We start from the raw sequence: 26,139 nt of genomic DNA, 5'->3' as shown, positions 1-26,139 counted from the left end.
ATGAATTTATGAGACGGAATTTCATTTTCGAAACACGAAACTTTTACGACCTTTGATTCAATAAATGTTTCACTTTGCATTTCACACAATTACTATTGGCTTACCAATCAATCATCCAACGTTGGACCGGTTGAATCTGCCACTGTTCGCTCTCCATTTTTAACGTTCACCTAGCCTCGGGCACTCAGGTTGAGTATGCCTACGGACACAATGTTCGTTTACAATGTACCCGTCGAGTACACGCTCACCGATCACAGCACATGCACAGCAGTAAGTCATTCTATCGTTCAACGAATTCCACTTGCTAATGAATCCCCAAAAAAAATTCCAACGGGTCGATTGGTGCCGATAAAACGGAGCGCACAAACACCGTGTGAGATGCATGGGAATAACGCCACATAGGAAAATCGAACGAAAAAAAAGTTTGGTTTAAAAATTCAACGCTCTGTCGGTGGTCAGTTTCCCCCCTACCGTTGGATACCTTGTTTGCCGGTGCATCATTGATCACTGTTTTCCCTTGTCGAAACGAGCCAGCCACGAGGCAACGGAACGAACGGTTTTCCGGACGATATTCTCAATGGCTTCGAGTGTCGCAAAAACTCGATGACTTCGACTCGATGTTAAATTACATAAACACCAGGCCTGTTTCCGTTCCCACGTATCCGTCCCGACTCCGGGTTCTAAGGACTCACTGCACTCGCGGTGCACTTGAAGAAAGAATTGTACCAAAGCCCACAGTGAATCGGGGGCCCAAGGGAACTTCTACTTTGTCGTCATATTCTTCGCCTGCAGCAAAAACGGAGGCCGCAATATAAATTACATCCTACGACAGCAACGACAAACAGGCCCGAGAGAAGAGCAAATCAAGAATGGTAAAAAACGGAATCCACGAAGAATGTGTGTCCACCGCCACATGTTGGCGGAGGTTTCATATTCTGGCGAACCCCTTCGAGCGCGTGGGCACTGCCGAACCCGAGGCACTATAATGCAATTATCTTCCTGTTGCTTCGTGCTTCCGGAAGAAATTTGCCCCTCCCGGTTGGGCCAGCAACCAGAGATCATAAGCCCGCTCGTGTCGTTCGGTACTGCAGCGACAATTTTCGTCGCCAGTTACATGTTACACAAGTATCGATCCTTCGCTCTTGACCGAGTTCAAGTTTGCTGGGGGTGATTTCGTTACGGCTTGAAGGGGCCCCTGAACTGTAGCCCTGAAGTGAAACAGCAACGATAAGAAATTGCATTTCTTAACCCTTATGTCACTCAGGAGACCGCTCGGGTAATGAATGGCACTTGGAGCCTAATTTATGTTGGATAACTTTAAACAACTCCTGCCGCAATCCACGTGATAAAACGTCCATCTATTATTCATCAAAATGTGCCATCTCGTGGAGACACTTTGTGAAAATAGCCTCTCATTCTTTGTGAGTTTTTTTTAGAATCTGGGCCGCTGTTTTCCACGTTTAACGCAATTTTTGTGATCATCAACCATGCAGCAACAGCAACTTTTTCCATCGTTCCGTACCAGTGCCAGCTTCCGTTCGGAGCTCAAAAAGGACGACGCAAGAGATTAGCGATTCCCGAGCGACCGCTCTACGTTCTGCGTAACTGAAGCGAGCCCTCGGAACGGGTTTTCAAACTGTCATCACCACCACGGACTTAACTTTGTGCGCGCTTCGAAGTTCAACTGATTCGAAACGCAAACGTACCCGGCGTCGCCACCAGAAGTGATAATGAAAATCGAGTTCGAGCTCACGAGTTAAGTGAGGCTAATAAATTTGCTCAACGACTTTCGTGGAACCGGTTTGCCACTGCTCCCAAGAGTCTACCCAAGATCCGACTGCAACTGGACTAGATCTGCCGGACACCCCGGAAGGCACGTAAAACAATCGATCGATTGACCTTTCCAAAGTGACGATTAGAAAACTTTACCCTTTTAAATACTTCACCCGGGGTGATCGCTAGGTACAGTTGGCATTGCTTTTCTCGAGTAGCACGGGCGAACGTTGCCCACCTAGAAGGGTGTGAATGGCAGTATTTAGACTGAACTGAACTAGTTCCATCACAACAGACTGAAGTGGACTTGAAAGGGGAAATACTGCGACCCCTTGTTGATGCACAACTCTTTGCAAGTGTCAAGTGTAACGCCTAACTGTTGTTTTGTGCGTACCTCTACTCACGTAATGCATTCTGTTATTATTTCCAACTAAAAGCATTCGCTCCCACATCGTTATTGTAAGGGTGTTGAGGAGCAAAAAATTTACCGGTGAAAAACTGGGAAAAGTTATCCGAAACGAGCCCCCCACTGGAAGTGTTTTTCAAGCGAACTTCATCACCACCAACCGAGACGGAGAAATTAAACAGAACGAATACCAGAAAGAAAAACATACCTGCTGCGAGGGAATTCCACCGAGACTGGGAAGAGAAAGCATACACAAAAAATGTGTGGCAATGCAAAGTTTTACAGAATTGGAAAGCGCACAGCATAAAAAAATATGGAACAAACAACGCATCGCGAACTGAGCGCTCGAGCGAACAGGCGCACTTCCTGTTCCGACAGCACCTCACCAGATGAGTGACTAGCCCGATGGGTGCCGCTGAGTGGTGAGACGGCATTGTGACGTCAGCAACAGTGCCCGATGCCGGTTGCGGTTTGCTTGCCGGCTGAGTGGCTCGCTCCGCATAAGTAGAGCAACTGGGCCGAAGGGCCTGAACTGAACTGCCATTTCCGGTCCCGGGACGCCACCCGGGACGTCGCAGAGGGCACAGGAAAAACAAATTTTCGTCCGTCACAACAGAACGCTTAAACAACGGTGTCGAAAGGTGTCCTGCGTACCTTCCACGACGGGCACATCGTTCGCGCCTCTCCGCCATTGTTCGGCCGCTTCGCTTTCACCCTTCGGCGGTGGGTTCTGACTCGCCCTCCGACACTGCGGATATTTTTCTCATTCTTTTCATTGTGTTGCCACGGTTAGGGGACAAGCACAATTAAGAGCAGTCACTTGAGGTTTGCTCACTTTCGCAGGAAGTTGCCGAAAAGAGCATTTGAAGTGAAGTTTAAAAATGCCCAATGCTCGCTAACGACCAATTTAGTACCATGAACCGTTCAAAATAAGGTTAGGCTCCGTTCCGAACCACTCCAAATGCCCTTTGTGTTGTTGGCGCACAAGTCGACGTCCCTTGTGCGGGAATTCGTGTTTGCTCCGGTACCATTTTTCATATTCAAATCCCCGCCCTGCGTTGGGAATGTCAGAAAACGGCAACATTTTAATACCAAAGGTGGTAATATTTCACTGGCATCGGTGAAGACTGCATGATGATAAATTTACTCACTCGGACTCGGGCACTTCGGAAAACAATCAGCTTCAACTAACAAAACCCATCTCACGCGGACCGGTTGGTGGGCCGACACTTCAGGGAAAACACTGGTTAACGGGGTTTGCCGGTCGATTGAACGGTATAATTAAACGGTATTTGCCAACGTATCTGCACTGAACAGCAAGAACAACAACGCATTCCCAACGACCATTCATCAACGCCACACATTGTTCGCCACTCCAGGTCCAGTTTACCAGCAACAGTAGCGCGCGTTCCACAATGGGATCCACATCCGCTGGTTCAAACAGGAGGAAAATTGAATTTGCTTTCGCTTGTCGTTAATCAAACACCGGCCCGACCGACCAGGACTTGCCAATTGCGAGGTTAAATCAGTCACGCCTCGTGCAAACAATTCGGTTCGCCCGATTCGTCCTCTAAAGCGTCGTGGATTTTCTATTCCCGATTTTCCCATTTCCGTGACCGTGTCACCTGATACAATTAGGATCTTCCCTCTGGACCGTCGGGGGTCGGCTCGCAAGATATTGGCGAGACGTTTGGTCTTGCTTCTAAACCAAATCCTAGCTCCCGGAAATGGCTTTCTTCATTGGGTGGTGTCACAGTGTGCCGATGCTAATCGGATTAGGTTGCAAAATTTAAATAAACTAAATCCATTGCGACCAACGCCAGGGTTTGGCCATTTGGTTGGTCAATAATCAACGAGGGATGATGCGTGAAAGTGAAGCGAAATAATTGAAACTTGGTGGTACCGTGTTGCAATGCTCATTTAATCGTGAATGTACAATTAGTGATAAATGTGTGTTATTGGGTTATTCAATAAGTTTTGGGATTGCAAAGTTTTTATGATTCAATAAGTGATGGAATTGTTAGTTTAGGAATGTTTAAAAGCACAGGAAATTTATTGAAGAATGTTGAATGTATATAAGAACTCTTCGCCTTTAACACTAGAAAGACGAGTTGCTGAAGTAAGACGAGGTTGCACGAACCTTGAAGACGATCCACGTCAAGGACGTCCAGAAACAGTAGCAACACCTGAAATCGTAGAAAAATACAGGATATCGTATAAGAACATCGTCGAGTATCTCGAGAGAAGTGAAGGAGATTTAGCAGAAGTCCTAGAGCGTTTTCGAATGGATAAAGGGGATTTTGTGCGTCGGCTTATCACTTTGGATGATGGGATGGGTCTATCACCATGATTCGGAATGAAAACAAGAGACTAAAGAGAGGTGTGAACCTGGTTCTTCAGCTCCGGAACGAGTTTGTGTTCAAAAATCGGGCAAAACTATATCAGTCCAGCATGTTATAGCTACTAGCGACTTCTATCTGTTTCCACACCGAAAAAAAATCATGCGCGAAAAGGGTTTTTCCTCAAATGATGACGTTATAACCGCTGTGGAAGCAAATTTTGCATCCCTTCCAGATATTCCTCTTTAAGGATGGAATTCATGAACAGGAATCCCGTTGAATTGAGAGGACTGATGTTCAGGGAAAACATACTGTATAATAAAGTGTATTTCGTACCATAAAATTGTGTTTTTCCAGTCGAAACTCAAAACTTATAGAACAGCCTGGTCAGATTAATTGTAGCTAGGAAGCAAAAAGGTCGCGAATCGCGTACTAGTCTAATAATTTCTTTTGTGTAACTCATAAACCCTGTCGAAACATAACCATTTCTCTTTCCCGTAATACTTTTGAGCCAATTCCACAAAAATCGGTTCACAACATGATACAACCGGCGTAAACAACTGCGTAAAAGAACCAAAATAAGGCAGAACGAACAAAACCAAGGACGCCGGATGTTGCTCGCAAAACAAGGTACGCCAAATTAGCACCGCTCGGCACAAGGGATATATCACCGGAATGGCGTCGTTCGATGATCCCCAGCCTATATGGTGTCAACTACCAGGCGCCTCCATCAATCCGGATGGAGGCGCCGCATCCTATCCGGGACGATGTGCTTTCAATACCGCGACCGGGACCTTGGTTGGCTCTGCATTGGCGGTGCGAAATTCCCAAGAATGCGGACTGAGAGAGAGGGAGAGAGGGAGAGACTTTTGTGTCACGCCGCGTTGGCTCAGCTGACTGTGTGCGCGGCCGGCCGGCCGGCCGTGCCTCTTCTTCTCTCACCTTCACCTTCAGCGCTTTGGTAATAATGTTTCGGGGAAAATAATTGCAGAGACGACGGCTCCATGCGGGCTGACAGCTGTCAGCGCACGGGCGGGCGAACCAAAACCCGAACCGTCGAGCCCGAGTGCCCGTGAGTGACCACTCGCACACTCACGCGCGCGTGTGGGGACCGGCACGCACCCGAAGCGAAGTGGAGGCATTGCAGTATTTTGTTGGCGCCCGACATCAGTTGCAGAACTTTCTTCGCGCAGTTCGGACGTGTGCCCGGTTCCGGTGGTTCGCGTACGCGACCGTTACGCAGGATCGCAGGACTCATCGATGATGATGATGATGATGATCGTGCCGAAGCTTGAGCGGTCGTGACGTGATCCAGTGACAGTACGTTGGACGGGCGGTTGGTGCAAAACAGCGTGACCCCGAAACGACAGCGACCAGCGTTGGTGACCAGCGACGGACGTCCGCGGAGTCCGCGAGTCTCCAGGACGGACGCTCTCCAGGACGGACGTTCGCTCTCGCTCACTCGCTCGCCCGCTCGCCAGGGCTCGCCGGACTGCGGATAAAACCAGCCAGACGGTTGGACGCCTTCCGGTGGCACCCCGGTCACCCCATCATCCTCCAATCGGGGGGCTCCGCGTACTGCGGGCTTTTCTTCGTGCGTCTCGGACGAGAGAGTGGACGTGGTGAGTGTGCGTTTCTGTGTGTGCGGTGCTGCGTTGTATGCAAACAACGCGGCCCCTAACCAGGTGTTACACACGTGTACGTGTATGTGTGTCTGTGTGCCAGCCTGTGTGCCACCGTCGTAGTGTCCGCTTCAGGTGTTGCCTGAAGCCCGGCTGACCCGACCCGCCTCGCAGGCTCCCTTCAATGGATGGATACTGCGATACACTGTGGCCAGTTTCGAGTGGTGCAGTGAAAGAGAGAAAGAGAGAGCGTATGATTTCGAGCCGAACGAGAGAGCGGAAGAGAAGGCCGAGTAAGAGGTGTCCACGACACGAATGCGAAATTTTTGGATCCACGCCGTGCCGTGCCGTGCCGTGCCGTGCCGTGCCGTGTGTATGTGTCACTAGCATCGCCCTAACCTTCCTTCATCGTCCGTGGTGTCCCTCTTCGCGAGATATCCTTTTCTTCCTTCATTCGCTCACGTGCTCGGTGGTGTGTATGTGTATGTGTGCGCTCGGTGTATATCGATTCGCTCGGTGCGTATGTGTCCTGCGAAGGCCTTTGTTGGGACAGCGAACTCTTAATCACTACTGCGCCGTGCTCCAGCAAATCCTTTGACTCCTTTAGAGCCCCGTGTTGCAGTGTTTTCATTTCGATGATGTACCGTGAAGTTACTCCGCTCACTGAAGCAAGGGTTACTATGTTTGTATGCAGAAGAACGGTGACGGTCTCGAAAAGGAATGTCACGAGCCGGAAAGGGTTGCTACGATCACTGACATGCGTTAACTCTGGCACGGGCATCGTCAGCGCGACTGACCGAGCTCTGTTCTGGGAAACCATTGCCATTTTGATTTGTAGAATTCAATTCATAAACAAATCACTGCTGCTCTTGAGAAAACGGGCCTCTACTATGTGGCAAAGACGAGCCCATCGCCTTACCGCAACTAAATGAAACAATGTCCGATTGGCACTTTGACGATGACGGCCAGCCACAGACACTCGTGCGACAAACAAACCGAACGCCATCTCACCGTCGCCACATGCTGCCAGCGTGAATCGTGCGTGCTATAAATACGTATCGGTTACAGTCAGCCAGCCAGCCGACCACAGACACCGACACAATCGTCCACGGACTTTCCTCTGTTCGGTGGCGGATGATTTACGGCACGTCGATGATGTTGGCAGACCGCGTCATGCAATGCTGCAGCAGGGACCCTGCACGTCGCACGTTTGAGGACTATTTCTAGATCGGCGCGGGTTTTAATTGCACCGGTCTCGGCCATGTTATGCCATTCCTTATGGTGACCATGTCTAGGCCGCGCCGGTTGAATCGAAATGCTTATCAAGGAATGGCGCGGAATGACTAACACATACTGGGTTGTTTAATAAGTTTTGCAGTTCGATAAGAAAAAACAATTTTGTGGTCTCTCTGAACATCAAATAACTTGATCTAGTGAGAGTCCAATTCATGAATTTCATTCCTGACGAGAAGAAACTGGAAGAGAGGCAAAATAAGCTTCCACAACTGTTATGATCTCATCAATTACTTACAGAGCCCAATGAAATGCCTAGGACTCCTAGTAAATTTGTTTTAGTCACTGGACGGTTCTCCATTACAATATTCTACATATGTATATCCTATTTTTGGACGTATTAGACGTGGATTGTTTTCAAGGTTTATACGACCACGTTTAAATTCAGTCAACCAGCTTGGGCACTATATTAGTTAAAGGCGAGACATCCTTATATGCTTTCAACATTCGCTTTTAATTTTCCTTTGCTTTCCAAACCTTCCAAAAACACAGACAAGGCGATGCTAAATGATTTTTAAACAAAGAATGCAGTGACAGATTTAAATGATTTAAATTAATGAAACTTCACATACGTTCATATGAAGAATGTACCAAGATAATAAAATATATGAGGATAGGCCTCTGTTATGGAAACTCAAAACTTATTCTAAAACCTAGTAGACTTTAGTATCGGGTTATACTGAGTGTCTGTCCTTGAGATTGAAGGTGTTCACCAAACGTGGCTCTAGTCGTATAGCATTCCAGTCGAAACCTTCCATACGGAGACTCCTTAATAGCTGATTCTATTAGTGGATCCAGCCTCTCCTTTTGGCGTTGGTTTTAGAAACAGGCAGAATATCCACCACTCGGACTATTCCGAACTCAAGACAGTGTTTCAACAGCGTACTGGACACTGGACTTGGACCACCAAACCAACCAACTCCGCAGGGTAGCATAGGACACCGCTGTCAGAATACCCTCCAGAGTAGCCACCGGGCACCAATCCGAGGGGAACCTTCTCAACAACCAACGGGAACCAACGGTACTGCTGGCTGCTCGGTCCGTAGGCCGCTGGCACCGTGGCCGTGTTATGGATGCGATGGCCGCCATTTCTCACACATGCTAATGCCTCCCGGAACAGGCATTGGCATAATGGTGGCATAATATTTCGCCGAATCACACGCCACGGACGGATGGATGACTTCTCTGTTTCCCTCACTCGCTTTCGTTTTTGCTCTTTCTCTCTCTCTCTTTTCGGTGAAGGACAGGCCGAGGCACAACACAAACACGGCGCCCTCGGGGATGGGAAATTTATATTCCGCGGTGCCTCGTTACGGATGTTGGATGCTCTCGAATGGCAAGTCGCATATGCCGGGTCCGGTGCCGGAAATTGGCCCGAGCTAATATTCGAAGCGGCACAACCGGGGGCGTACCATCAATCGGATAGGCTTTGGTCGTGTAAGCGGCAAACGGTCCCGCTGTGCCCTGCGTGATTTATTGTGCGGAATTGCGGAAATAAACATTTTTTTTGGACAAGTGGACTATTATTGTTGAAACATCCAGGCACTCAGTTTTGGACCATACCCTGGTCAGTTGTTGGGAACGAATCAACGACTCTTTTGGGAATATTGTCATTGTTTTAGTAAATTTAATGGAGAACGAGAACTATCGTCTATTATTACCTCCAGATAATCTCCAGACATTAATGAGGCGGTTCCATTCCTATGGGGACTAGTGGTACCACGTTGGCTACGCCGTGGGCCACTTTCGCAGTGTAATGTATTCAATGGGATTTCGTCACGCAATGGCTTCATCGTCCCTAATGGAACGTTCTCATCTACCGGGCCCCTAAATTCCTCTGAGCTCTCTCTAGGCAAAGGTGACCGACAAGGTGTCACTTGACACTCCCTGCCGCCGATCGTGGGTTGAAGTCCGGTGTGGTGTGGCAGCGTGTTCCAATCAGTCACTTTGCCGATGAGAGTGTAGCCGAAGTTTGGCTTCTCCGTTCTCACGTGACACAGACCAAACTAGACGAGAAGACGGTGTCGGATATTTGAGGTTCCCAATTTACTTTTCCCGCGCTGCGCGCACCTTGCGGCTTCGCAAACCTTAATTGCCCGCCAAGACAAACAGTGGCAGGATCAGGCCGACGGAGCTTCCGACTCACCCTTCCGGTGGCTGACCTCCCAAACGTGCGATTGGCAAACATCAAATCGCGCCCAAAGTCGCCCGGCCGGAACGGAACATCTCGAGGCCACGCCAGTTCACGAATCCCAATTCTTCCCCTGAGTGCGCTGAGTTACGCATTAATTTGCATTGGGCTCGCGCGCGATTGTAAATTCGGTTTGCTTAACTTTTGCCCCAGCCCGGGCGTTGAATTGAGCGGCTTTGTGGGTTAGCCATTTGGCCAGCGGATTACACAGTGACCCCAACCAGACCCTCGCTCCAAATGCGCTGCCAGTGGTTGGCGGTTCTATTTTCCAGTCCCGGTTTTTGTTAACAAACACTCCGTTTCGATCACCGCGAAACGAGCGCCCGGGAGCGGATTCATACATATTCAAATCGTCGACTGGGACCGTCGGGAATCGGGACCGTGACCGGGAACGTCCAGGTTTTGCGCCCCAAAATGACCAGCGGCGCCGTTGGCGATTCGTATGCAATTTTAAACACCACACCACGGCACGTCCCGTTTGATTTATTTTTAGCCGCTCTGCGGCAAAGCTACATTTCAAAATAGCATCATCGGTCCCCGACCGACCAACCGACGGCGACGCGGCCTTTGTCTTATTTTTAGGGGGCCTACGGTACAAAAACAGATTCCGGGCTACCCCACGAGCCCGAGCGAGCTCGAGCGGATTATGCGATGCTGCCGATGCTGTTCCCACTCCGGTGATTTTTCCATCGCGCGCTGACATGACGTTATGGCCAAAAATAGTTTCCCGATACAAACGAATGCGGGACGGGTTTTGGACAGGAAGTAAACAATTCCGATGGCCCGGGAACAACCACCACAAAAGGATGACTGTTGATTCAAGTAGCTTGTTTGGTCCGTACATTATGCGAATGACAAGCGCATCAAACATTGACAGTCATTGTGCTACGAGATTTATGACAACAATCAGCACAGTCGGGGTCCTGCTGGGTATCGCTGGGCGAACCATTTATGATAGTTTACGGCTGACCACTCGGCCGGCCTCGGAGTAATCGAATCGAATTGATATTTTCGAACCGAATTATAAACGTACGGCGAACTGGCATTGCGGTTCTCCTCCAATTGTCCGTTTACACAGCGCTCGGTCATTCCGTTCTGATGGCGGTGTGAAAAAGAAATAATATTCGAGAAAAACTCGACACCCAGCCAGCCAGCGGGAGATCGGACTGGATTGTGATGAAGACGAAGTTTGTCGAAGTTGTGAAAACTAAATCCCACCACTGTCACCACATGCAACCGTTAGTTCACCCTGAAGGCGAAATTAGATACGCCAAAAAGAGATAGGTTCCAGCAGTCGGTATGCCTTGGTCCGACCACATACCAAATACCAGGCAGCACGGTGCCAGGGCTACCGGGTAATGTTAACCTCTTGAAGGGGAAAGCAATTCGACCGGAGGCTCCCAGGAGCAATAAATTGATACAAGCTAACCGCACCCAAGCCACTCCACTCCAGCCCCACCCACTCCTGAGGGGCGAATGAAAACTGAAAATCGCTTTGTTTTTCTCCTCCTACGAGAACACAGCACTCTGATCGTGTAAGCCTGGCCCACCTGGGCACCCGGTGCATGACAAGTGTGTTGCTTTGCAGGTGCTTCCTTCTTATTTAGCCACTTTCTGGATCCTACGAGAAAGCCTCCGGAGCTCCGGAGAAAATGGGCCACAACGTGATAATCGAGCAAGCCAAGGCTCGCCGGGGCGCGCAAGTTGTTGGTTTTAATATTACTTCGCAGTCAGCCGCCGGGCCGGCGACTTGTGACGCTTCCAGGAACGGCTTCCGGTGATATCGCTTTACAAAGCTCATCAGCCATTCTACACCGGGGTGCCTCACGCCATGGCTCGCGAGGGCTGCAGAATAACAAAGACTTTTCACGCCCCGTGCGCCCTTCTTCGTGACGTGTTATACGGAGTACGGAGCGAAAGCGCTGCTCAAAGAGATTGAATAATCTCCCCACGGGTGATGGCCGCGGTAGCGGAGGAAATGGAACAGGCGCTTTGTAGGAAGCTGTCAAAAATGGCCTTTTTTCTCGGAGATCCACTCCACTTTGACGGAGAGATAAATTATTCCTTTCATCCATCACCAGTAAATGGCATTAGGTTTAATTTTCAGTTGCGTACCGGTAACAGGTAGACCAGAAGCCGGTGCCATCAACTGAGCCACAATTCGATGCGGTTTGTAAAAACAATCACGAATAGAACGAGAAACGGGCGACCACCATGATGATGATGCTGCCGGCTCACTTCAGAAAAATGATTATCGCAGCGGGAAGCACAATGAGGTGTCCATTTCGCCACCATCACCACCGAACCATCGATCGCCTGGACGGGGGATTAAGTTTCACTTCAATTTGCCAGTAACCCTCCCGTTAATGTACCTCCACCGTGGCCTTTTCGGAAGGACGCTGCGAATTGAGGGATTGGGTGAGCTTCGGTTCAGGGTTTTTATTTTGATTCTTGCCCACTTTTTAACGATGTTTGTGTGTGCGGGCCGCATCCACGAAGACCCACCATCGCGATCGGGTTACTCGCCAGGCGTTCAACCCGGTCCCATAAATCATTTAGAATGATAAATTAGTGCTTCGGAGACGCCATTGATGGGGCATCCTTTCTTACTGAGCTTGGTACAAAGATCGACTTTTCTCACTCGAAAATCCCACCGGGTTTTTGACACTTACGAAACGAGAAAAAGGTTCCGTCGTCCCCGTGTGGTCCAATCGCTGGTTCGTAAGAGGCGCGTGTTAATAAATTCTCCATCTCCGATTGCTCCAGTTGTGAGGTGCAAAGTCTCCTTTCAGATCTGTTTCCCATCGTCGTTGATATCGATCGCGTCGCGCCCGGGCCCGATTGCCACGAAATCGTGTTCTGATTCGAGAATTAAAGTGGATTAATAGTCCAACAGGAGACGTACCCAAGTGTGGTGTGTGTTTTCGTTCTAATACTTCATGTTTCTGTTCGTCTCCCCCGACAGCTGAAGTGATAATGCATGGCACGCAGCGCAATCGAGAGGTCCAGTAAATTGCGGGCCCAGTTGTGAGTGCCGGTTTCAAATGCTCGTCGTTGCGGTGTCGTCCAAGCGTTTTCAGTACAAGTGCACAGTACATAAACCACAGCGTGAAATAAACGGTTGAAACGGTCGCCACATAAAAATAATTCCGTTCGAAGGCGAAAGTAGTGATGAAGAAGTTGCACCGAAGGTGATGGTGAGCAAGTGTGACTAAAGTGAACCGCGCGCTGTGGAAGTGTTGTAAGCCGGAAACGACACCAAAACGTAAGCTTCCGCGGTGCGCGCGTTACGGCCATTCATCGACCAAATTATCCTGGTCCTGGCGCGGCCTGGCTCGGAACACCCTCAATCACCATCGTCCTCAATTACTGCAGCATTACTCCAGCTCCAGCGGGTCCAGCTGGGTCGCCACCCCGCAACTGCAGAGCACACGTACATATACACACCATGAATAGGAAGCTGCATCTGCTGGCTGCTGTGCCCCTGCTCAGCGTGCTGATGGGCTACGTAGGTAAGTGCCGGGCCGCTTTTTTCATATCTCTTCACAGCGCCACACCGAATGAATACCCGTGAGCCGATATTTTTATGCTCCGCTCACCGGCAAATATCGCTCGCGTTTAAACGCTTCAGAAAACGCGATAATGTAGAAGAACGTGAACCAACCCGAGTGAACATCGAGGTGTTGATGGAACGGTTTAAAATAATTAATTGCTGTGCTTTGTTTGAGTGTTGCACTTACACTTTGATGTCCTCGTCGACGACGGAACGGAATGCCTCATGTTTGATACAAACCAATCGAAATGATTGAAGTGTCACTGCTATGTAATTTAATTACCCTCGCTAAATGGGTTATTAATTGCAACCAAAACAAAGTTTAGCTCACGCACCCCGCAAACTAACTGATTTTTTCAACGGTGTACTGTGGGGAATTAGTATTGGATAGGCGGTCATATTTGTTGTGAGAAAGAATGTACGGAGTTTTTTCAACGATTTTTTGCATTTCTTTAGGTTAAATTCAACATTTTTCGTGTATTACACGCGATCAAGTATAATAAATCAGGGTTTTCGATATTTGAAGGCTTTGAAACGCCGAAGCTATGCAATCTGCATGTCACCAACATATTTAAATGAATAGTCATGAGTGCAAATATCGAGTTTCCGATAAAAATCTAATGCGTTATAAGTGTAGAAAAGGAAATGAAATGGGCGAGAAGCTTTATCCATTGCGTTTGTGGAAATTTACCTCATATTACCTTACCGGGCTACATTCGGTTGTTCAAATATAAGATAGACATTTTACCTAGTTTACCAAAATAATAGAAAAGGCATACAGTTCATAAAGGCAATATATTTTGAATGGTCATTTCATAGACTACATAGAGACCAGGCGCCTCCTTATGCGTCAAGAAGTGTATTCTTAAAATAACGCTAGTGGACACAGACGGTGTTCTATACCAAAGTGTGTTCTATACTAACGCCCGATAAAAAATGTACAAGGAATGCCAAAGGTAAATATTTGATCTTGTTATATCAAAACAGGATCTATTCTAATGAATAGAGGTACATTACCGTTGCAGAACTGAGCTAGCGATCGCGTTAGAGTAGCCGGTAAAAGTTGGTTTAAAAGAGCAATTTTTATCACTCTTTCGACTTTGACAGATGACTTCTTGGAATGTACGCAACACAGAAGGTCATTCGGATCTTTCGTCGCAAGTTTAGCAATTTTAGAGAAATATTACTAAAATTTATGACCTCCCATTCCCCATAGTTCACCGCTACCGGTCACTGGTCAGTTCTTGCGAATAATTTCCCGACCAACCGACCAACTTTGTCATCATGTCTGGGCTCGAAGTTTCGCAACCTCGACCTGGAACGACCTGCTTGTGGCCCGCTTCTCGGAAACGCTCTCTCGGCTTCTCGGTCACACCGGGACATCGGCAAAAACCCGATCAGCAAATGTTTGCGATGCACCCGAAAAAGTCACCGGTCAGCGGTTTGCACATGGCCATCTCGAGCGTCCTCTGTTGCCTTCCGAGTCAATTACCATAGTTGAGCTGCAAAAACCCCGTTTCGAGACACCGACCACATCAACCTTCCACTGGCAAACACCGGCAGCCGCTTAACCCGGTTAGCCTGGGAAGATAATTAATTTTACGTCACACGCGCGGCCGCCCAATTCAAGTTCCGCCCCACCCAAGACCGAAGACGGGAAGCAGGAAAAAAGTTGTTGATATAGTTCCGAAGTCTGTTGCTCGCCCGGACAGCACATGTCAGTTCCCGTTCCAGCGGTCGGAACATGTGTTGGGATCGGTAAGACGACATTATGCACTTGCTGGTTGAGTAGGACCCGTAGGACCCGCACTTCGTGTGCAGTCGTATGACGTGCAAATCATCACAACCGTCCGCCCTGCAGGGATAAAACCCCGTTGAGGACCCCGTAGACGTAGCTGACACACGTGGTGCTGAGTCTGGAGGACCAATTTCATGCTTCACTTACATACGTTTAATCTACTCACCGTCTACTACTCGTCTACTAGCATACCCCCTGCCCTCAGGGGCTGGCCAGAAGTCAACCTTCTTCGGCCGGCCGACAAGAGGCTCTCGACTCGACTCGCTCGCCCTCTTTTTATCCACCCGCCCCGTGATACGGAGTTGGCCATATGGCACTCGGTGGGACCGTAAATGTTTTCACAAACGTGTTCGCCCCGCCAGCCGCCGACACCCGCCTAGGCCGTTTGTTCTGCATACCGCAGTTTCTTAAGGAAACTTTCAAGGGCACTCATACGTCTCCAGAACTCGGGCTCTGCTCCCTTTGGCCGGGTTTCCCCGGGGGTTCCTGGAGTTTACAGCTCGCTCTAACGGGCCGCTCTGTGCCACAGCATGTCACACTTTGGAACGCAAACAGAAATGCTGATTGCCAACCACTCGACCAGAGTTCCGATCGAAGCTCCGATCTTAAACCTGAGATTTTACTGCACGCAGCCGCATTCTCACGTGCCGCTGAGGGCTAGGAAACAGATAGGGCACACTCCGCAGGGAACTGAGTGGAGGGACCACGGTGAAACACATAGCCCGGGTTGGATGGATTCCATCAGCCCGACCCCGGCCCGGCTATGCTGTGGGCATTTTTCAAGTTCCGCCATAAACATTGTTGACAGCCACCTCCAAGTGTCGTTGTGCTTTTTGTGCCACTCTCTCTCTCTCTATCTTTCGACTCTTGGCGCCTCGAGAAACATTGCTTCCTTCCGCTGGGGGTGGTGAAACAATCGCAGGGCCACTTGGCACCGGCACCGGGCTTTCTTTGCCGTGCTTGAACTTCGTGGAACTTAGCCTGGCGTGCTGGCTTTGCCAGCGGCTCAACTAGCCAGTTTTTTGCTGTGTGCTGCACAATTGTTTCGGGCCGTGCTTGAAGTTTACACCGTTTTCGTCCGTCGTCACTCGAATGGCCAGCTGAACCAAGCCCCCGCACAATCTGCCGTTGGCTATCCGCTTAAGAAGCTCTTTAGAATTATGCTCCGTGCTTCGCCTTCGCCTGGAGGAATTTCAATTAAAATGGATGCTAAATTCAACCACGGAGCGCGCCCGTTGGCCATGTGGACCCGAAGTTTCCACGAAAATACCGGAGTTTTCCATCCACCGATGCGCCGTGTTGATGAAAATGGAAATTCAATTTTCGATCGAAAATTATGCCGATTCCCTCGCGCGTTCGCTCATTGCGTTTGTCCCGGGCACAGGTGGTAAACCTCCACCACCTGATGACTGTGCCGATGCCTCGTTGGTATGTGGAAAGTTCCCCCGTTCGGGGCGACGCCAGTCTGTTTTTTGGCAGCACTCCAAATTTCGAGAGACCTTTGGGACATTTGGTATCAATGAGTTTGAATGGTTGGCATGTAGTGCCTCTTGGTTCAAGAAAATTTTCTACTCTTTACTTCAATCGAACGTAATTTTGAACCCTACATTCATCTGCTTCAATTGAGGAAAGTTTGTAGCGACAACACTTGATAGAAATTGTTCCATCCATAGATCATATTTTACATCCTGTATATTTGACCCACAACCTCCGAACACGAATCAGCCAACGGGTCGACCACAAATGCACCAAACAAGCAAACGTGGTCCCCGATTGGACTCCGAGTGATTCAACAGCATAATGGTTGGCATCCGATCCAACAGCAGCCATCGATTAGATGGAGTCGAAAAGCTTGGCGTACGTTTGTGAAAAGCCGCACTTGACGCACACACAGCCGGCAATCGGAGATGAGCATAAATTATGCAAACATTTCACCCGGCCTTCCGATTGCGCTCGGGAATGGCCACGCTCATTATGGCCACGCCAACGCTCCGTTTCCCAGAAGCCTGCTCATCAACCATCTGACAACCGACTGACGGGATTTGTCCACATGGCTGTGGTGAAATTCAAATTTTCGTCGCCACATCAAAGACACAAAGTAGAGCGCGCGGATAGGTGCCTTCCAATCCGAGGCAACCGATTAGCGAAACCCCCGATCACATTAATCAGTAAAATTCAAGTCGAACTTCCAGCTTCTGGAAGTCGACGTCGGTGTGCTCCGATATACCTGATCTGGAGGTATGAAACCGGATTTTTTTTTCAAGGAAATCACACGTTTATTGAAGTGAAATGAAAAACTGAAAAGCGCCAATTCTGCTGAATGAGTCACCAGGTTTTAGAAGCTTGTGGTACACCACACCTTTCTGGTCCCACCAGGCATCCAGCATTGTCTTTTTGTCGAATTGATCTGGTTTTGCAGCCGAAGTATGATTTTCCTTTTTTGGATTTTCAAAAGGAATCAATTTTTCATCGCCAATAACAATCCGATGGAGAAATGAGTTCCTTTCGTACCTCTCGAGCTGAATTTCACTTGTGGTTTTTCAGTTTTCCTGCTGTCTTTCGTTCAGTTTATATGGCACCCGTTTTCTAATCTTTTGCATCTTTACCAGCGAAGTCAAATGTGAAGCTAAATTTTTTTAACCACTCAAAGAACAGCGATCTTCCAAGAGAGAGTATGATCTCCATAAGCTTCGACAAGCATTTGATGCGATTCTGTAGCAGTTCTCTTTAGCAGATATCAGAACAGTAGTGATGTCTGCAAATCGTTTTTTTACGGTATAAGATCATTTGCCTGATACAAAAACAAGGCAGTATTGCAAAAACAGCACAATGAGATGGACTATATTGAAAACCAAAGCCATCTTTTTACACAATCCAGTTTCATACATCTAGACTTGAAGTTAAGTAGAAATGGTTCGATGGAAATGTGGTGAATTTTATTAAAGGCGTGAACGAATGCCTGGAGCAATGGACCACGTGCTCCATACGAGAGATCAATTGTGGATCAAATAACCCCGATATCAAAACCTACAGTCGCAGTTTGGCTCCCGAAGGTCTGCCAGCCCAGTAGAGCCACTACGTCACTCTAGCCCAAAACTCTCAAATAACTACCCGGCCGTGCCCGGCTATACTACGCGTTTCGCCCGATGCATTATTGCTGCCAGTCCCCCAGAGGAACCTGGCCAAAAGCGGACCGTGCCGCAGACTTTTGGGCACGACTCGGTGACGGTAAGCCAAACACCGCCACGTCTTCCATGAAGCTTTTCGGTGGCCGCGCTTGGAGCGGTAGAGCGGGCTTGGCATAAAATTTGCATAAATTTCGGTGCAAAAATGCTAAGCGTTGTGTGCGCCGCCCGAGAAGCGCAATATTAAGGCACTTATTGCCTGTCTTTTCGTACTGTCAACAGAACCGGAACGAGAGTGAGAGAGAGCGAGATCCTTCGTCAGCCGTCTGCGCTGGGACGAGTCTGGGCGGAAGTAGCCTCGTGATACGTTTAATGAACAAAGTGCTCTCAAGCGTCGGCAGACACAAAGAAATCCCGAGGCAAACCCGGCTATGTGTTAGCGAACCTGGCGGTGAGTAGCGATACCAGGCCAGGCCGGGCCTGGAAACTACTACCGCACTTGCTTATAATTGGTCCGCGGGCGAAAGCGCTACAGCCGACCACCCGACACACCGTTAACAACGTCACTCCCAAATGGAATAATTTAGTTCCGCGGATTTGCGTTTTATGCTTCGTGTTTTATTTTTTCATTTGCCATAGAGGGTGAACGATAAAAATGCCATCCTCTGTCGGCTGGCTGTTGCGTGACATGCAGGGACGCTGATCGTGGACCTGGGAGGATGATAATGAAATTAATAGTCCTCGAAGCCGACGCCATTTTCCGTTCACTATGATGGCGCATTTGCCGGCACACATTAGCCCGGACCCAGCTGTGCGGTGGTTGTTTCGTTTAAAAGGCAAACAGGCATTAACCACCGTGATATGATGAGATTAGTATTGGCTGCGTGCCGGTTTTATTATTCGGTTTCAGCGGTCACATTTTCCTCGCTTTGGTTATTTTTACTCTTGATGATAAAGGAAAGTTTCTAACTCGAGAGCTTAGATACGTGAAGATGAATTTATGCGTGATCGGGCAGCTGCTCTGTGCGGCCACCTGTTCGTCCGATGGCGAGTGATGGATTGGTGCCCGCCCCGGGGACTTTGTCATCCATCACGGCGATGAATAGTCTTCGCTTGTGGCGGTGCGCCTATCACCAGCCTTCTGCAGAACAACAACCCAACAACTGATCAATAAAAGCGACACAACACCTTTCGACAACTTCCACACACATAGAGCACCGATGATGGATCGATGTTTGGGCTTTTGGCTGACCGATGGGACACACGTGCTGTGTACCCGGCAAAAGGGTCGCTTCCTGGTACCGAAAGTCACGTCACTCCGCAGTCCTAGTGGCGTCCGAAAGGAAACCACCAGGGCCCGAAATCGCCCAAAATCGATGACCAGTCAATGGCGTAGAATTGAATTTATTTGACCTTCTGCCTGTGACCATTGAGACCGCCCGGCGACGAGTGGGCGGCAAAGTGAAAGCCCCACCCCCGAACGTTTCCCCCCTTTCTAAGAAAATGTTTGTCTTACCAGTGACCCGTGCCCAAACCCGGTGGCACGCAAAGAAAAGCGCCTTGCCTTCGGCCTCGACCTTTGCGGGCCCTCAACTGAAAACTGAACCCGGGAAGGTATTCCAGAGTGACCCCCGGAAAATGATATGGATCAAGCTTTCACCACGCACCGGCGAAGGTTGCGACAGTGAAGCGTGAATACCCTAGCCATTTGTCAACCCACCAGCCATGCGGCTTAATGGCCGTGTAATTATTGTAATACCCACCATCGCGTTGCACCACAATCCGTCGCACTCGGGGCGTCGTAAGTCCTTAATGGTAGCTGCGCGTATGTATGCTTGGTGGCCTTTCGAGTGTCACCCAATCCTCTGCCGTGGCGTGAGGCGCCGAAAGGTGCTCAAGTTACGACTCGCTCGCCATGCGATGCCGGGATTTCGGCCCGGCCCAGCTGCCGAGCTTTGCGAGCCCAAAGCCAAATGAAATATGCACGAACCACGGAGGCCACTCGCTGCCGTAGCCGGCCCTCGGTTCGAGGTGCGATAAAGTTGGTGTTTTGTGTTCGCTGCGCGGGCAACAATAAATAAACAAATATGTATAGCGCGGTTAAATATTGATCATCGCGGGCTCAGCCAAAGGTGCGTCCACAAAGATTTGGCGAATGCTTGAGAACTCCAGCACACCAGTAGTAGAACTGGTTCCGGGTACCGCCAAAGGATACGGACTTAAAAATAGCACACCGTCAAACCGTACCCCGGCACCGGTCGTAAAAGTGAACAATAAATGAGCTGAAACGTCCGTGCCTGGGAAGCTGTGCGTTGTGGGCAGAAAGTAAGGCACCAGCGAGATACTGTATAACGTACCGAGTTGTTGAATAAGTTTTGAGCCTCAATACCAGAGAGAGTGCTGCTGCTGACCGATTGTTTTTGTAATGTTGTTAAATTTTTCATACGCACGTATGTCTTGTTTCATTTCAATATGTTAATTCGTTCTTTGTTTACAACCCATTTACTATCGACGTGTCTAAGTATTTTTTTACAATGGAAAAAATCAAGTATCTTGCAGTGATTGATGTTTTATTTTTGGAAGGTTAATAAGCAAACGAAATTTATGAAGGAATATTGAAATAAGCATTCTTCGCCACCAAATATTGCATTGGAAAGATGGGTTGCTGAATTTAAACGTGGTCCTAAGAGCCTTAAAGACGATCCACGCGAAGGACGTCCAAAAAGAGCTACAAGAGGCTAAATAGTGGTGTGAACTTGGTTCTTCGGTTCCGAAACGAGTCCGTGTCCAGGAACCGCCCAAGAAGAAGTTAGCATACGTTTTTTTGGGATGCGAAAGGAATTTTGTTTATAACAATAAATTCCATATTATTATTGTAACAAACTGAAGAAGAAAATTCGTTGAAAAAGACCCGATTTGCAGAAGAAAAAAACCTTTTTCTTCAGGACAATGCACCGTGTCACAAGACCATATTGTAAATGGTTAAAATGCATGAATTGAAGTTCGTATTGTTGGACTAACCACCGTATTCACCAAATTTGGCCCCTTGCGATTTTCATCTATTTTCAAACCAAAAAAAAATCATGCGTTAAGAGTGTTTTGTATCAAATCAAATGAGGTTCTATCAACTGCGGAAGCATATTTTGCAGCCCATCCAAAATCTCTTCTTCAGGGATGGTATTAACAAATTGGAATCTCGTTGGAACAAGTGCATTGATGTAGCATTGAGAGACCATGCTGAATAATAAAGCATCGGACCGCAATCGAACTTATTGAACAACCCAGTATTGTTGTAAAACAGCTTCAATGTGCCATTTAACACTTGCTTACTTGTTTATAGTTACAGCGTTACAGTTGTGAAAGGCAGTTTGACCATGAACTTCCCACTGCCTGCTTTGGGATTACCTTCAAAGTGTGCAGACGATGCTCCATTTTCTCTCTTCTTCCCTTTCTATCCTTTCATCTGTGATTGTTTCCTTTCTGTACTGTACTTTCAATCTCCGCTTTGAACGAACCAACCCAATACTAATCAACCGACCAACAGACCGGGAAACCGGGAAACGGCAGAACCGGGAAAGACAATTGCCCGGATGCTCTGTGCCGCGGCGAAAGCGATCAACATTTTCTAATTTCCGCAATGCCCCCTGGGCAATTCTGGTCAGCAGCACCCAGCTGGGCACCAGCTGAGCAACGCTTCCTTGAACGTTGCCACTCAACAGCGTTCGCTGGCTGGCAGCCCAACGCCACACGCACCACCTACCGCACACTGTGGGCAAATCCTTTGGAAAACATCCTTTTCACGGGCCGGTGCGGCCCGGAGTGTTTGCCCGGGAGGTTCAAGCACCCTCCGCGTTGACACCGCAAATCCGCAACTGCGGCACTGCGCCACGGAGCCGCAGGCCGTGGTGCTGTGCTTTTCATTCCATCCGCCGTGCACTCACTTCCGTTCCGCTCACTAGCGGGCCTCTCCCGGGTCTTGCTTCCGATGTTGGAGCAGTGTTTCGCTCTCCGCGTATGTTAAGAGCAACTGTGCTCTTGGTGCAGCGTGCTGCACTACCGGCCACCAGGCGTCTCCATCGATCGGCCTCCATCGGGACGGATAGGAAATTATAGGACAATGCCAGTAGCGCGGCCGACGACAGCGATAACGAGAACTGCCAGCCAGTTTTGTTGTGTTTCGCCGTCGGCACCGGTGTGAAATGGAACTATTTGTTTTGCCCTACCACGCACACCACGCGCTCCATATTAGCCCGCGCCCGTCTTGCGCAAAACGTTATGCAAACAATGGAACAATGACGAGCCGCCAGCCGTCCGATCGGATCATAAGGGGCATCGAGAGCCCATTTTTTGTGGGCCGTCCCAAGTTACAGTAACTTCTTTCACGTCAAATGATGCAGAATGATGCTCAAATTGTGCGGCTGTGTTTCGCCCGCCCGCCGGACGGTTGACTTAGGGCAGCCATTGCGCGCTACAAATTCACCACAAATCACTTCCCTTTCGCCGTCGCCGGAAAACTTTGCAACATATTTCATCCGGATGATTTCATGTCCTAGGGGCCGCTCTCCCGGGACACCATCGTTTTCGGCCAACCGAGCAAACGAGGCGCCAGAGTCCGTCGTTCTTTGCGGAAAGAAACGGAAAGTTTCTGTCACAAAAAAAAAACGGGGACACACAGTCAGAGACACATTTCGGTACTCCTTTGAAGCCGTGTGGTTGTGCTGGGTTTTTTTTTCACCAAGAACCCTCGCCGTGCACGGTGACACGATGGAGAGACATCAAACGGGTTTCAACTTTTCAGACGTCAAGCGTCCGTCTCCTACGGCTATGCACGGCTGTATCCCAATCCTGCGACGACCTGTGATGGTTGGCAGATGCGAAACCATTCCTCTAGAACCACTGCATAGCACACTGGTGGAAGGAAGGATGCAGCACGGAAATTGTTTAAAGACTGCTGCATTACCCTGCTACACTGCTGGGAAGCGAGTGCCGGGAAGTTCCATTCGCATCCGCACGGCACACGGGGTCATTGCTCAATGTGCGCGAGAAGAGCATTTAACACATGGGATGAAAAGTCCCCGGCTTAAGGAGGAAAACGAGGATGTTCGGATTATAGTTGGATTTATTCATCAACGTAATCTCCTTCAAGAGCCACACAATCTTTCCAGAGCCGTTCTAATTTTTTATCCATTGCCTCAAAATAGTGCTAAGTTTCAGCGATGATTTCTTCATTTGGAGAGAAATTTCATACCGATGGGAGCAAATCTTTAAACTTTCCTTCTCAAGATAATCGATGAATATTAGTACGAACTGAAAAAACGATGAACAGAATCTAGATAGCGCTTTTTATGGGTTAAACCCGTAACTTTTCAGCCCATGTGTTAGGTGTGCGGCTTTTGAGACGCAAGGGACGAATTTTGATTCGTGCTGCAGCAAAACTAGTTCGATGGCGGTGATGACGTCATTATGTCGCTTGGGGCCCCGCTTGTCGGGCCTCCCGGAAGCGAGCCTCAAACTGTGACACTCAGCGCACCGTTCCTGCAGCACTCACCGCAACGGTAGGGGGACTCGTGAGTGGCAAGGAAAACATCGGACGAGCGAGAGCAAGCGGCCTCGACGTTCGATACGGCGAACGAACTTTTGCAGGCAGGCCCTTCGGCTTTCGATGGACATTTCCGAGAAATCCTTTGCATACTTTCGAAACAATCAAACAAAAAAAGGGGGCAGCATGGTAACAAATCTCACCATCTAAGTTATCCGCCTCGTATCGACGGTGGACACTTTCAATCAAATCAAAGCAAGCTCTGGTGAACTCTGTCAGAATCAATTGGACAACTTTGTGGCAACATTTCTTACATGACCACGATTCGATTGGATGAAACAGTGCCCGGCTGATCAATAATTGATCACTTTCGTGGCCCTGGTTGAGCCCACGTTGAGCTGTATCCATTTTGCACTAACGTGTGCCCTCGCGTTAAATTATTACAGAAATCGAAATGGTTCAACATTTACGGGTCGGCATTGATTGGACGGAAAGGCCGGGTTGTAAATTATCCAGAGTTCAAGTAACGGCAACGCAGCGTTCTTGGTCATGGCAATGCCACACCAACGATGTAGCATTATTTGAAGCATTATTTGTTAAAATATGATTGAAATTTTAATAGTTCTAGTTCGCTGCAATGCCTCCCGAAATGAAGGTCTTTATTATTTAAAAGTACGATAATCAATAGCAATTTGTTTCAATAATATTGACTTCAACTTGGAACACCCGAATCGTGTACATAATGCAATCACAAATCACGTTTCTATACCGTTATTAGTACCGCCACAGTGTCCCACAAATGCCTCTAATCGCCACCGATCGGTTGTTCTGTTCAATTATGCTGATGGCGACAGACGACTTTTGGCACGGTCAGCACACAACACCACTTCGATCGACCTGTTCCGTCAGCAATCGGTTTTACGAATCACACACAATTATTTCGGCTGACGAAGATCGTAGAGGCAATGCCGACAGTTGAAACGGCACCATCAGCATCTCACACGCACGGTCCACAACGGTTAGCCTCAAGCAAACCGTCATAACCTCATAAACCACTCGGTATGCTATGTTTATCTCAACACTGGCCCGAATCGTTCGGACAACAGTTCAGCTTGAGCACGGTGCGACGGTTCAGACAATTTTCTCAAACCAGATCGTACAGCGCCCGAAGCACTTCCCGAAACACTCGTGCGAGTACCGGCCAGACTCGGGTTGGCCAAAGCGTAATTAAATTCCCCGACAAACCCACAGACAGTCCCATGAGTGGTTTTTCGAGCGATATGCTGATCCAGCGACGTTCACGAACACGCATCCGAATCGTTTAATTTTATAACATTCTTAGTAAAGCACTTGAAAGCTAATCCTTTTAAATATGATCCAAAAATTAGTTCACTCCAGACAGCCCGGACCTTAATGGACTTTAATTTGTCACAATTTTGCGACCGTAATTAGTAGCGATGGGCAATGTGACAGTAAAGTACACTTAACATTACAATCAAATGTAATGAAAATTGCCAGCATGTTGCGCTTCGAATGGCATACGTAAAGGTTAATTATTGTACTCTGTACGTTACCAATCTGTTTCCGTTACTCCCTCGAGCACCGTTGCCACAGCTGCATGCAGCAATGTCGCGCGGGATTTGGGCGCAGATTAATTGCAACCAATTTAGTTTGTTTTCGCAATTTATGATGCATTAAGCCTTTGACAAATGTTGCCCCACCGTGTGAGGGCTCCATTAAGTCAACGCTACACCCACTGCAACACCCGATCTCGCAATTTGTCTCAATGCCACATTACTCACTGAAACATACACCAGTTCCGTCTGGTTGACGGGCTTGACATTTAACCCATTTGTTTCGTGTCGTATGCGGTTGCGGCAGGGGTTGTGTAAGCGGCAGTCAGGCGGCTACCATCGCTCATTACCGGGCAAAATCCCATACAAACTTGGCTTCAAGAGGCACAAGCAATGCTCCCGACCAGAAATGGAAGCAGTCAAGCATAAATGTTACAATTTCAACCGTATATAGTAACAGCAGTTTCGTATGGCAGTTGCTCAACGACCCGTCATTGTTTCGTTCGCCCACTGCCAGCCGACCGAAGTTGTCGGAATCCACCACGTCAACGATAAGACTCGTTGTGCAGCTCGCAGTAACTGTGCTGTGCGGAGTGCAACATCGCCGATTTGGTGCTTCCGAAGTGCAGTTCGCAGTTGCTGGCCAGTTTTGTGAAGGCTTTCATTACATTCCGGTTGCCCGACCCATGCATGGACCGTCTTTCGAAGGGCCACCTCCTTTCTGGGTGTATCATCATTATAACCGGAGGAGAAATATCACTATCGACAATCGCTCTACGAAGGGTTCGGAAGTGAATGTCCAAAGAAGCTGATTCCCCGGAATTCGAATTGGGTTGACTAAGCCGAACCAAGCCTAGCATGAAGATTAGTCGTAAGTGGAACAATAGGCAAAAAAAACTGAGGTGTTGGCTTAATGGATAAAAGTC

The 26,139-nt window shown here is 48.6% G+C and overlaps 1 protein-coding gene across 3 annotated transcripts in view; it reads left to right on the top strand.

Annotated features, from left to right (window-relative positions):
* The first annotated feature begins 6,083 nt into the window (after positions 1 to 6,083).
* LOC131208988 (uncharacterized) overlaps positions 6,084 to 26,139 on the top strand; it is a 38,911-nt gene continuing 18,855 nt past the window's right edge. For 2 of the 3 annotated variants that reach the window (XR_009156844.1, XM_058201941.1), the window contains exons 1-2: positions 6,084 to 6,140; positions 12,590 to 13,136. Coding sequence is in view for 1 of the 3 variants with exons in the window: in XM_058201941.1 (XP_058057924.1) it covers positions 13,073 to 13,136 (64 nt within the window). In the remaining 2 variants the exon portion in view is untranslated. Of the gene's footprint in view, positions 6,141 to 12,589; positions 13,137 to 26,005; positions 26,085 to 26,139 lie in introns of those variants that run through there. The other variant, XR_009156845.1, reaches the window with a different exon arrangement.

The sequence above is a fragment of the Anopheles bellator genome, chromosome 2, assembly GCF_943735745.2.
Source record: "Anopheles bellator chromosome 2, idAnoBellAS_SP24_06.2, whole genome shotgun sequence".
NCBI classification, from domain to species: domain Eukaryota; kingdom Metazoa; phylum Arthropoda; class Insecta; order Diptera; family Culicidae; genus Anopheles; species Anopheles bellator.
This window is presented reverse-complemented; position numbering and strand designations above follow the sequence as displayed.